Here is a 14,187-nt window from a genome sequence, read left to right as displayed (position 1 = left end):
AAACAGCACAAGTGTTTGTGAGATCGATGTGGGCACAGCTATACCTCTAGACAACCGCATGTCCTTCATAACCGGTTAGGTCTACATAGGAAACACGCAATATCAAAGGCAAAGCAACCACAAAGTGAAGTCAAAAGATGTGAGGAAGCCTTGGAACTTCACAGGGTTTTCAAAGACGGATGCCCTCACTGCTGCAGGGGTCCGTGGCAGCCAGCATGACAGATTTGTTTCATAGACAAATAAATGCTGACTGTAACAGCTCATAACCACACATGGCAAATGGTCCATCATCATTAAACGTTGGCAGAGATATTATATTTGTAATGTTATGTTCCCATAAACTCTGCACTTTATGGGGCACATCATGTTCTTTAGCTATTGACAAAACATGATTCATATTCTCTCTTTCAAAGTGAAGGAGCAGCTTCTACAATGTCACCCATTTGAGTGCTGCATAAAATCCAGTCTAGCAAGTAAATAACAGTTTACATGAAATTAACAACAACCAAGTCACTGTTAGAAGCAGGTTATGACTCACAACTGTTGCTTAAGACATACTGTTTGAGTACATAATACATTTTCCATCTGAAGGTGGGGTGGAAAGACCTTCATCATAGCGAAGGTCCTTGTGATCCAATACTAAATAAAACTTGGGGTAATTACACATTTTGTAGACCAATTCTCCAGCGTGACATTGACAGAGTTGCACTAAGATGTTCGCATGGAATATGTCAACAATAATTGGGAAAAAGAGCTAAAAGCAAAAGTGCAACAAACCTCATTAATAAAAAAGCAGCATGAGTAGGCCTGACAGCTTTTATATTGTTTTCCATCATTGATTAAATTATCAGAGATGTTTATTTTCTATAAGGTGCCTGATGTTGCTTAAATGAAAAGAACAGTATTAATTTGTCAGCTTTGTTTTTTTTTTTTTCACTCAATACAGTATATTTTCCAAACAACGCAGGTGATTTGTTGTGTTTCTTTCAGCACTGTGGACAGCAGCATTTTGTTTGTTTTGTGCTTTGAGCCACCCAAGCGGCAACCACTTCATTTTCTTGCTTTTTGTGGTTGTTAAAAAGACTTCCTATCCCTAAATGAGATGTTTCTGACTGCATCTGATGCATAAAGTAGTAGCAGAATGTTTTTGGCACTAACAGTTTTACACTGCGCTGCCATGTACTAATATGTGTGCGCGTGACTTGCAAAGTCACAGTGCACGCCCGAACATAAGGCTCCCCTGAAAGTCCCTTTGTAATTCAAGCTCTGTACATGCTCATTACTATGTTCCCATTGTTTCTATTACTTTTACTCAACTAGGGTTTAACAGCACCAACTGTTTAACCTGAGGTGCTAAACATCAAACATTTGACAATGCATTTCAGCAACCATCCGTTGCTATAAATCTGATGGTTGCAGAGTTAAACAAAGCATTGCTGTGGGTAAATGGTTTCCAGCCAAATGAAAAAGGTGAGCCCAGTAATGTAAATAAGGCAAATCTGTTGGATTTGCAATAAAACGCTGGTCATCAACAGAATTTAAACCACTATCAACACCTAACAGAAAGTTACAGATCATGACCTACACAGATTTATCCCCCTATCAGATAGCTGAGAGGTACAAGGAGAGTCACAGCTACTCTTCTCAATCTATTTTCCATAGATTTTTCAAATCTGACCATCTCAGACCCTAATTTCAAATTTAAGAAACACAGTCACATGGGTAATTGAGAGAATGCTCTAACTCATATGTGTATCTTCATTTTACTTGTGTGCAGCACTTTGTTCAGCTGTGGTTGTTGTAAAGTGCTTTATAAATAAAGTTAGTATGGTATGGTATTGTATGGTATACAGTCGTATGAACTCTCACATTTTGTAAATTCAACGGTTTTTTGTATCAGAAAAAAAAAAAATCCTGTCTTTACCAAAATCTTAAAATGAGGCAAATACAACCTGAGAAGAAGGGCGACTCATATGTTACAGAATGTGAATATTTACGGAACAAAAACTAACCCAAAATAGAGTGTGAACCTTGGTTTTCATGACTGTACATATTAAAAGAGACCAACAGAAAGAGAGTGAAGCTTTTCCTCACAGCTTCAAGGAGTATGAATTTTAAAAAAGCATTTCAAGCTCAGCTGGCTTGTTTAGATTTCTAGAGGCCACTTTAAAATCTCTAGAGTCCTTGTATTAATTTTAATTTCACTTGCATTTTAGATAGAATTATTTTAATGAATTTTCTGCTGGCAGCAGTGCACTTTCCTTTTGTCATTTTTGTCCTGCACATCTTGGTACTGTATGAAAAATGAACCCATACACACACTAGAAAAACATACTTTCAAACTAGCTCTTCATAGCAAAGTTGCGTTCCTCTAATCAGTTATGCATCTGTCATGCTCACAGAAAACTAATAAAAGAGTGATTGTGCTTCCACAGCTTGTACGGTAATGTCAAACATTTGTGTGACATCACGACTGTACAAAGTGGGTGGAGGTGTTAATAACAACAAAGAAGAAATTTTTTCACTGCTGATACATCGCACATGCACTTGTGTGTGCTTGCTTTAAATTTTCAAAACACTGCTATTGTCATCCTTTTGTAAACCTTTATTGCAGTTATTGACAAGAGTCTGACTCCAGCATCCAGAATTGTGCCTCAGCCATGAGGTAAAACAAATCAAACAACAGAAGACTGTGTAGGTGACAGCAAGGTTGTAAGGCATGACACGAAGAGCTATAGACAAGATGTGAGGTGCATTCAGTTCTTCTTTCACCTGTGGTCAAATGTTCACACACACACACACACACACACACAGCAGTGGCACAAATGAAACTATGAAAGTACAGCTACAATCTGGCTCTGCAAAACAAAGACGTGCAGTTAAAGTTTAAAATTGTCCAACTTCTTTATATTTGTTCAGAAGGAAATTCCTTAGTTTATCTTTTTGTGTAAATATGAGTAGCTGCTCATTATTCTATCTTAAACATGTCTGTTATGCATATTTGCAAAACTGTGTGCACATTTTGGTGTGTGTGTGTGTGTGTGTGTGTGTGTGTTCCTTGCTGTCCCAGAAAAACATTTTTATGTTTCTCATTCCTAATCAGTCAGGCTGTGAATGGGTGGATTGATTTTGCAGATCGCTTCTGAATCACATCACATCAGTGTCATACATGTTTATGACACTGATGTGTGGAGGAGGGGGATTGCAGCACGACAGAGAGAAAAACAAACAGGTCTCCAAGGTGATTGAGAAGATTTCTGAGGCTGAAACCAATGTGCTTATTATGAGACTGGCAGGCTAAATAGGCTGGAGGATGAGCCAAGAGTCTGATGGAACACAGTAATCACTGGCAAATCACAAACCTTAGCTCCGCCACACAAACACTTTAAATAATGCATCAGTGAAGGTGCACATTTATATCAGGCAATGTCCCAAAACAGGTGAAAACACCTCTAATATTAGCTGAAAAATGCCTTAAAGAGGTCTATTTGAGTCAAAACTGAACAATAATCAATTAATTATTCCAAAAAAAAAAAAAGAAATTTGTTCTGTGTACCTGTGGCTGGATCAACAGTCCGCTCAATCAAGTGGTCGTCTTGGTGAACCCACTCGCCATTGCACTTGAAGTAAATCTGTGTGGCAGGGGTCGAGCGGCAGGTCAGAGTCACCGGTTTGTTCTTTACAATGTACTCATCCTCCGGCTCCACCAGGAAGTGAGGTAAGAGGTCGGAGAAGGCAGCGGGAAGTGCTGCTGTATCAGCATGCTCTGAACCTTGGAAAACGTGGAAAAAAGGAGAAGAGATTTCAGAAACAGAATGGAGATGCAAAAAAATAGCAAACAAAACTTTTTACCGTTGTGACTACAAAAAGAAAATATGGTAAATTATCTAATACAGGGATTCAGTATCCTTGGTGAAATTCAGCTCACACATGACAGACGGACAGACAGTGAAAGAGGCAGACTGAGTTGGATGGCGCAGAGTTGGCGGTTGCAGAGCTTGGCCTTGTGTGCTCTTGGATGGGTCAAAGGAGGTAGCGGAGTCCTTTACTGTCTTTTCTCCGGGCTCTTAATCACAGCCCCTTTAACATCGCCGCTGATGGACCAGCAGCCATAAATCCTACCTCAGCGACTTGAACACTTTACACTGTGTTTTACTGCTCTTCAACTGGGACTCTAACTCTACCCACATTAAGCACGACAGAACAAGAGGCACAGAGGTTAAAAATGACTGACAGCTAAACAGCCTGTTGACTCAAAATAACTCTTCCTGTGTACTTTTTTCTTACTCCTTCAGAATCTGTCATTAAAAACACAACATGTGGAGGGGGAGGAGCGACTATACATCTTCGCTGCGCAGGGATTCTGGAGCTGTCTTTGTCTGGAGAGCCTTACATTTTACAACAGACTTCTGTGCTTCCTGAAAAATGTTCAAAACAAACGCTGGATGACACTAAAAGAGCCTACGGCGCACACATCCTTCCTCTATGAACACAGCTTTTCTCTCTCACTCTCTAAACATATTAGCCAAGTACGAGAGATAGCGAGAGGACAGGGAACAGAGCAGAAAGAGGGAAATAACCTCTTTACACCGCCGATACTCAGGGGAGATCAGTAAATCCCAAAATAAAACCCCTTTAAAAGGAGTGTAATATTAATTTACTGCCCTGAATCCAATATGGCTGACAGGCCAGACATTAACAACCTTCTCCATCACTCCCTGTGCAGCAGGAGAGGATGGGAGAGGATGGGAGTCCATGTCTCTTATAATGAAACGGCAACACTCATGCTGACCTTTCTTTTCTCTCATCCTTCCATCCCCCTCTCAGCCTTTGTTCATCCTTGCAGCTTCCTGAAGCCCAGGTCAGGGATAATATTAAGGTGTGTCATAAATACCAATCTTTTGATGAAGACATTATCTGTCATCTCCTCCCCCCACTACATATTATATTAATGCCTTTCTTTCTTTTACCCATGTGCTGAATGTTGCTAATTCATCAGGATGAGATAGAGTGAGGCACGCCAGCGCTGCTGTCGCTGAACCCCATTAATGTCCCGTGTACGTTTAACTCTTAATGAAAACTAAATGTTCTGTGTCCAATGAACGTCATACATCACTTGCTGACACTTTACCATTTTCACCATTTTTCTGCGCACGTTTCATTTCATTATCACACACAGTTGCAGAGAAAAATATGGCAGCTATCTATTTAGGCAAACACAAACTGCCTGACATTATTTACTGCTTATGCAACTGGGTGTTTCTTGTCTCATGGTGTAGAGGGAAAGGCCACAGTTCATCAGGAATAGTGACTATAATTGCTCTAAAGCAGAGCCAAAACTTTGCTAATAAACAGTGAAGCGACCAGTAGGTCAGGTTGTTTGAAAACGTGGTGGCCCTAATGATGGCGGCGTCTTCTAATGGGCTGGCTTCCAGCTTTGTGACCATGGCCATTAGCGGGCTGGGCCGACCCCATGTACTCCCTTGCAGAGTGAAGACGACAGCTCAGTAAAACTGTGGGGGAGACCCACTTCACACCTGCTGGGTTAATCATCTCATAAAGGACAGATGATGTTCAAGCTGAGGGTGAAACCAAATCCACCTGAAAAGGGTGACAAATTGTAAGAATGGCTTGATGTTGTTAACTCACCGTTGCTTCTCATTTGCAAGGATCACATTCAATATGAACTCCCAACTTTTGATGATGTTCCTAATTTGTGTTTGTGTGGGTGCTTGTTTGCATCCAAAGATGCGCAGGTAAATCTTCCATTTTAGTGCATGTTCCTTAGGTTAATGAGGTTAAACACGTAATTTCTTTGGAAGTAAATTGTCATTTTATAGGAGGGCATTCTAGTCACGCACAACTTTATGTCAAACCCATAATGGAGGACTGATAGGTACTAAATTAGCTTAGATTATTGTCACAACGCAGCATACTTCAAAGTCAATGTACACACACACACACACACACACACACACACACACACACACACACACACACACACACACACACACACACACACACACACACACACACAAACACATACAGGGAGTATCAACCACTTAACAGACTTATTGTGGGTCAATGCACAAATCAAATAGACATACAGCTGCACTACGGACACTGCATTAGAAGATTCCTCTGAGCAGGATCAGTTAAGGTCATGATTAATTGTAAACTGCATCCGAGGTCATTGCTAGATTATTATGTACATGCACAAACAAACAACACAAGAAGCTAAATGTCTCCCTGGTTGATCATACAGCTTGTGAAGATGATTTAACTGATACAATATCCCAGATACATTGTCGGGGTAGAGGACGACAAAGGTTTCCTGCATGGCTGCAAACTCTTACATAAAGAGAATCTTAGAGAATAATTTTTATTCTTAGAAACGCGCAAGGTTTTGACCTCATATTTAGCTGCAGCTGCTATTCTTTGCAGAGACTGAGAACAAGGGTGCACCAGCTGTCAGTGTGTTGAGCCATGATGTCCAGGACAGATTTCCTGCTGCACATAGACCCCACGGCTCATCTGTCCAGCTGACCATGTCAGCTCTCATGTCTGGGGCTGAACACATCTACAAAAGGAGGAGATGATGAAGTGGGGATGATGCAGTCAAAAACACTTATATTGACACAAATATAGAAAATACATAAGAAAGGTATATTACTATAACTGTGGTAACTTTATATGCACATTTTCAGAAATGCTATAGTTTCTTCAATTTTTGGTATTGATTTGTACTTTGATATCACTTACTGCATCAATTTTTCATACACATACACATATTAAGTCTCATTTTGAGAAAAATATCTAAAAACATTTCTTTATCCTGTGAGCATGCTGTTAACTAGTCTTATTAGCATTTGTACAGTAAGAACTTATTTTTTATTTCATTTGTATGGTTGGATGACAGAACTCCAGAATGCTTCATATGCATATGTGGTTTAGAAGGAAGAGTAACCATCTAACAGTAAAAGGGCTGGTAGTTTGAACCCTTTTTGTCCCCTGTCCATGTATCGAGACTGAATTGTCTCACTGTCTGATGCATTTATCACTGTATGTGGTAAATATTATATAATATTATATAGACTAAGAGGTACTGTATAAATGGGCGCTTACAGAAAAACCAAGCGTGGCCACACATTCCACATGTGAACCACATGTAAACCAGGTGTCAACATGAGATTCACAAGTGAAACACATATGAAACACATGTGATTCAGATGAGCTGTACATATGAATCTCATTTGTAAAACACATATGTCAACCACATATAATTCACATGTGAAACACATAAAAATATATAAATCATGTGTAAACCACATGTGTAAAAACATGTGATTCACATTTGAAAACCATGTGAGGTCAACATGTGAAAGACATGTGAACCACATGTGTGAATCACATATGTTTAACCATGTAAATCACACATAAACCACATGTACATCACATGAGAAACATGTGTGATTTATATGTGAAACACATGTAAACCAAGTGTGAACCATGTGTGTTTGATATGTGGTTCACATTTGTGAATTACATGTGATTCACATGCAAAAAACATGGTAAGTATCTGTGAGCATTATGTGAAACATGTGATTCACATGTGAAACACATTTCAGAACCACTTGTGAAAAACATGTTCCACATGTGTGGGTTATATGTGGTTCATGTGTGAATCATATGAATCACATGCGTTTTAGCTGTAAATGTAAACTGGAGTAAGTACACCCAATCACAGTTTCCGTAGGTTTCTACGTTCAGTCATACACCACCCTCCCTTTGAGTCAGCGGTCTCAAAGGGTAAAGAATAACAAACCAATGACAAAATCTCCACAGTCGTTTTTAAGAGCTCTGAATTTTCTTTTACTTAGAAATCAGTTGTTTGTTTTTTTTTTGTTTTTTTCTTTTACAAAACTACTCATCAGTGGCACAACAGCAGGAACCACAACAGTTGGCTTTGACAGCATCAGAGGTCCAACCTGCCTCATCTCTCCCTCCTTGTCACACCATTAGCACCTGTTTAAATGACAGGTTAAGCCATTATACTAAGTGAAAGGCCTTCACTTTCCAAATATACAAATAAACCACTACTGATAACCCAACTCCACATAAGTTATTTACATACTATAAACACTGTAACTAAATTAAATACACAACAGAAAAGCATAACAAACATCCAAACAAAACAAACTAATCAAAATCTCCATCCACTCCCATCCCTCTCTACTCTGACTTTTTCCCAAAATAATCACAAAACCAAAATTTGAACAAAAAATAAATAAATGTCACAATATATGAACCACTTTCACCGTAGTGAGGGTGCTGTCACACTACACCCTCACAATGTGAACGCACAGAAACGCAACTAAAGTCAGTTGAGGATTGGTGGTGAAGAAGGTTATTGTAATTATCATCTAGGAGGTGACTGGTCTGTCGTACTATTTTCTCCCTGAGTTTCTAAGTGTCTCTATGTGTTTGGAACCAGATCTAAAGGCATTTATGTTTTTGCAGTATGTAATACAACACTATGCACAACAACGTGTACACATTCATCCATACTGCTGGGTACACAGTGTGTAAATGTAGGCAAAATCAAAAATAGTCTGCTGAAAAACTTAGTGCAATGTTTCCTCATTAGAGGTCAAAAGTTTTCCTTCTATTACAAAGAGTCAGAGTAAATTAGTCTGGTCAAAGTGTTAAATAACATTAGGCTGAATACTGATTCTGGTCAAGTATCAGTCCTGGTTCTGTTGGATCTCAGTGCTGCGTTTGATAATGTAGATTACAGAATCCTGTTGCACAGGCTGAAAAACTGGGCTGGACTTTCTGGAGCGGTCCTTAACTGGTTCAGGTCCTATTTAGAAGGCCAGAGTTATTTTGTTATGGTCGGGAGCCATGAATCTGAGTGAGTGGCCATGACTTGTGGAGTCGCCCAGGGGTCAGTCCTTGGACCTCTTCTGTTCAACTTGTATGCTCCCTTTGGGTAAAACATTACAGAACTATAGCATTAATTATCAAAGTTATGCAGATGATACACAACTTTATGTGTCTCTGTCACCAGATGACTGCAGTCCAATAGACTTATTGTGTCAGTGTCTGGAGCAAATAAACACCTGGATAAGGGAGAATTTTCTACAATTAAATGAAGACAAAACTGAGATTATTCTGTTTGGTAGCAAAGAGAAGAAGGTCAGCATTGGCAAACACCTGGAGACTCGGGCTCTTAAAATCACCGACCAAGTTCGTAACCTTGGAGTGTTGATAGACTCAGACCTGACTTTCAGCAGCCACATCAAAGCTGTCACTAAGACAGCTTTTTACCAGCTCAGAAACATCAACAGAATTAAAAGTTTAGTCTCCCAGAAAGACCAAGAGAAACTTATCCATGCATTCATCTCCAGTAGGCTGGATTACTGTAATGGTCTTTTAACAAGACTTCCTAAAAAGAGCATTAAACATCTGCAGCTCATCCAAAACGCTGCTGCTAGAGTTTTAGTCAGGACTAAGAAATCTGAACATATCACACAAGTTTTGAAATCTTTGCACTGGCTTCCAGTCAGTCACAGAATAGATTTTAAAACCCTTCAGATTGTTTACAAATCCCAGAATGGTTTAGGCCCAGAATACATCTGTGATATGTTCAGAGAATATAAACCTAGCAGAGCTCTTAGATCCAAAGACTCTGGTCAACTAGTCCAGACCAGAGTCCAGACTAAACATGGAGAAGCAGCATTTAGCAGTTATGCTGCAAACAAGTGGAACAAACTGCCAGTGGAGATTAAACTTTCACCAAATGTAGACATTATTAAATCCAGGTTAAAAACATTTCTTTTCTCATGCGTCTATGCATGAAATCTGCATATTAACTTTTTTTTTTTTTTTTACTTATCTTGCTTTTAATCATTTTAATGTTATTTATTATTTTATTGTGATTATGTGTTGATGCCTTTTACTATTTCTAAATATCTGTAATGCCTTTGTTTTATGTAAAGCACTTTGAATTGTCCTGTACATGAAATGTGCTATACAAATAAACTGCCTTGCCTTGTCAAAATTGACTGGTTCAAATTTGTTAATCTTTTAAGTTACTTACCTGAAAGAGTTAATAGGGATATTTTGTTTATTTTCTAAAATGGATTATATGAAATTCTTAGCTCTTAAAAAAACCAAACCAAAACGAACCAAAACAAAAGAAAAAAAACCTGAACTACTTAATAAACATTGCTTTGAAGGGGATTTAAGCATTTCATTTTATGTGTAATTTTTGTTCCCCTTATTTGTGCTTTTGTTCTGTTAATTTGTATGTTTGCGAATTGAAAACAAATATGTATAACTTTCTTTTGTTTTGTGTTACGGCCCGTATATGTAAAAAGGACTGTGCCAGTGCTTCCCGGTGATTGGCTGCAGAACTGTTTCCTGGCTCCGCCTTCCTTCGCCAGGATTGGTTGCTGACTGTTCTGGATCTTCAGTGGCTGACCAATCAAGACAACACTTCGCCTTCAAATACCTTGGATTGCCTTCATTAATGGCAGCTGTGTATGGCTGGGACACAGTTTGCTAGTTCGGGTGTGATCTCTGGACTGTTAGCTGTTTGTTACCTTGTGTGGGTTTTGAGAACAATTTGTGGTAGTAATTCTGAGCTAATTGGCTCTACGTTTCCTTTGTTGTCTGTGTTGGATTTGATGCAGTCCATTTACAATTTCCCCCCCCCCCCCCCTTTTTTTTTTTTCTTTTTCTTCTTTCTTTTTTTTTCCTATTGTCTTTTACAACATCATGTCCCTGAAAGAAAGCATCATTGAGCAATCTCTGGGCATAATTTACATCACAGTGATGAAGAGCAGCTATAACAAGTGTTTTATGACACCATTATGCCTTACGATGTTCTCTGAAATTTATTTAATTAAAGTTACTATCTAGAGTATTATACAAGTTCAAGCTTAGTAACAAAGTTAAGATATAACCTCTCAGCCATGTTGATGGTTAATAGTTTTCTTCCCAGTGCTTGATTTGTTCAAATGGTTTTCCGGCCTTAAGACCACTGAGGGTAATAAGCAATTACTTTAAATATAATGTTTGTGCACAGTGGTTCTGGGACATACCATCAATAAAACTATGACAATGTTTACATTGGGAGTTATCAAACACACAAAATGAAGTAAAAATGGGACATGCAAGGGGGGGCAGAAAAAAATGCTGCTTCTACCTTCATATATGACATGAAGAATGCCTAACTGATTTATGTTTGTCCTCAGATGACAAATATTTAGCCCTCCAAGTGTCTGGGGTTCGGAGTAAATTTTTCAGTGAGACAACCATGCTTCAGCAAGCATTCCTTCAACCACAGACACTCGTTCCAACAGACACACACACACACACACACACACACACACACACACACACATAGATGCTTTCATATACAGGACACACACACACTCATGGAGATGAAAGTCACATTTAAGAAGCTAAGAAATCATGCACACGTATGCAAAATAAACACTGCAAGAATGCAGACATGGGAAAAAAAACTGCTCACAAACAGCTTTGTCTTTCTCTCAATCAATGAGAGATGGAGGGTTATGCATGCAAAAAGCAGGTTTTTACAGAAATACTAGGAAAAAAAACCCAACAAAAACCCCACAACAACTACTTCAAAACCTATGCAATATTGCTGGTCATTAAGGTTGGACCGGAAAACAATCAATTACTGTCAGCTGCTGTACGTGTACCTGTGTGGAAACAGCTTTGTGCATTAAATAAACATGTGGGGAGAGCTGGCACCCACAGCAGCCTAAACTTTATCACATCACGTTTGCATCACTGATGGGATGCAGAGGCTTAAAAGAAGGGAAAAAAAGACAGAGTGAATGACAGAAGGAGAAGATGGGCCTGAGAGGATGAGGGTGAATATGCATATTAGTCTCACTCATACCACATGTGATGTTAATACAATCTACTTCCATTTTATTGAACACAAAACTGTCTGTTAAGCATATACACTGATGCTGGGCTGCACATCCGTTTGCGTACATCCATACAGGATACTAATGGCATGCTGCTTCCTTTCAGTGTTCCTGATGAGAATATTTCAATGACAGAGGCACTCCTGAAGTTTGGGGTCATATCTTCAGCTTCGAGAGATGATTTATGTCAGCAGCTTTTGAAAGCAATTTTCAAACAGGCAGCTCTTTGGATGACTAAATGCTGCTTTTTTTAATCTCACTAAATAGTTTGTCAAAGGAAGAAAAAGTTGGGAGTTGTGTAAATATGGTTCAGAGCAACAATTAATGAGCTTTACACCTTTGAACAGAAGCTTACACATCTGCTTATTCCGGTTTGCTGAATCCTATTTATTAATATTTCTTGTCATCTATTTGAAGATACGCCTCAGCGGGGGGATCTAGGCAGGGAAGCGACTTTGTGCTGTTTACCATTGGCACCAGCACAACACTCCTCAATACCTTCGTTTCAGCTTACTTTCAAGGCAGCTTTGTCTTAAAAGGCACATTTGCCTTGAAACTTATGAGACCATTTTAAGTTCCTGTCAGTGTAAAATAGCTGACATTTTGAGAGCTGAGTGAAAACAAGACTGGCGGCACATGTGAGTATATTTGTCTGTGTAAATGTGCGTGTTTGTGCAAATGTGTGTGAGTAAATGGCTGAGAGTGATGCTTTGTGAGATGAACAGCTGAGAGCTGGAGTTTGTGTAACAGCAAGTGTGAGTCAAATCATCAGTGCATTTTAAATGGTTGCACGGTCAAATGTGGGATCTGAAACCACATTAGAGACCTATTCTTAGATTACAATTATTGTGTGAAATAATCATATTCATAGCTCAAGTGCCACAGCTGATGCTTTGTCTCTTATTCTTCCAAGACAGTCCCACTCTGAGGCGACATCAACCCTTTCAACAATTTAGTTTTGCACATCAGTGGTTTAATCACTGGCTGCTGCACTTTAATAAAAACAGTACCCTCTGCTGTGTGTTCAGTTACACCAACTTGTGTATTTTACTCATGTTACATATTTTTTTATACATTCTAATTACTAATTATAGGACGAGTACGAGAGTGCTCAGCTACTTTTTGTAAAAGAAGTCTAATCATGACCATCAAGCATCTCATTAAGAGATGAAAGCTCAGTTCCAACTGAATATACATTATTCAAATGCAGAGGAAAGCAACGATCAAGTCACATTATGAGTTACAAATGAGCTTCTCTTTGGGTGCTGTGTCTAGAAATTATTTATAATCCTCAAAACAGCAAATAAAAATCATCATTCAGAAAGTTGCATAAAGTCCCAACTAATGTCCGGCATCCTAATGTACATTCAGCAAACTCAACAACACCACAAACACATCTCATATATCCAAGTCCTTCAAAAGGAAAAGAAGCCTCAGAATGTTTTGTGGAAAACCAGAAATGAATAAGCTACTGTGCAGCCTTTGCAGACATAAGAAACACTTGACAGATGTGGCTCATTTTATGAAAAAGACACAAAATGCTTTGCTGTGGCAAAGGTTGCAGTGTAAATGTACCAGACTCTTCAGAGCATCACCTGTTTGGCACTTCAGTGCATTATGTTGCACAAAAGAGCCACAGAGATTTAAACACATTTAAATTAATAACTACAAGCGATCCTCAAAGGAGCTGAAGGCATGCGGAGCTGTCAGGAGGGGCAGACGTGGGCTCAGGCTGAGGCTCAGACAGGGGTTTTTCTATCCAAGGCACGCACGCGTTCCTGGATTTGTCGTCCCCTTATGCTAAGCCAGAAACGAGGTTATCCTGACGCAAGTTGATTATAGAGCTCAGAGCAGGCAGGAGAAGAAACAGCAATGCAGACAGAAAAGGAAAAGAGGCATTCTTAAATCTTAGAAACAGAAGTTAGGAAATAATTGGAGGAAGGAGGAAGAAAAAGACAAGAGACAATTTAGATTACCAAATTAATCCTTTAATTACTGGATACGCCTACAGCTAAAACGAGGTTTCACTGACTGCATTTTACAAATAGAGAACAATTTAAACTGAAGAAAGTGAGCCACACTGCTGTAATGATCAAGACTCATAAACCTAAAAATAATGGAATGGCAGAATCACTGTTAATCTATACTGTTTGCAATATTGGCAAAATTGAGAAAAACCCTTCATTAATTGCAACTTGTCGCAGTAAGAAAGCTGGCT

General features: G+C 39.0%; 1 protein-coding gene across 4 annotated transcripts in view; it reads right to left on the bottom strand.

Moving 5' to 3' along the window:
• Positions 1-14,187, bottom strand: part of unc5a (unc-5 netrin receptor A) — a 152,176-nt gene that overhangs the window by 67,705 nt on the left and 70,284 nt on the right. For all 4 annotated transcript variants that reach the window (XM_041990681.1, XM_041990682.1, XM_041990683.1 and 1 more), the window contains exon 2: positions 3,557-3,772. In XM_041990681.1, coding sequence (XP_041846615.1) covers positions 3,557-3,772 — 216 coding nt within the window. The remainder of the gene's footprint in view (positions 1-3,556; positions 3,773-14,187) is intronic.

This window comes from Melanotaenia boesemani, chromosome 7, assembly GCF_017639745.1.
Source record: "Melanotaenia boesemani isolate fMelBoe1 chromosome 7, fMelBoe1.pri, whole genome shotgun sequence".
Lineage (NCBI taxonomy): Eukaryota > Metazoa > Chordata > Actinopteri > Atheriniformes > Melanotaeniidae > Melanotaenia > Melanotaenia boesemani.
Note: the sequence above shows the minus strand (reverse complement) of the source record. Positions and strands in the feature narration are given on the sequence as shown.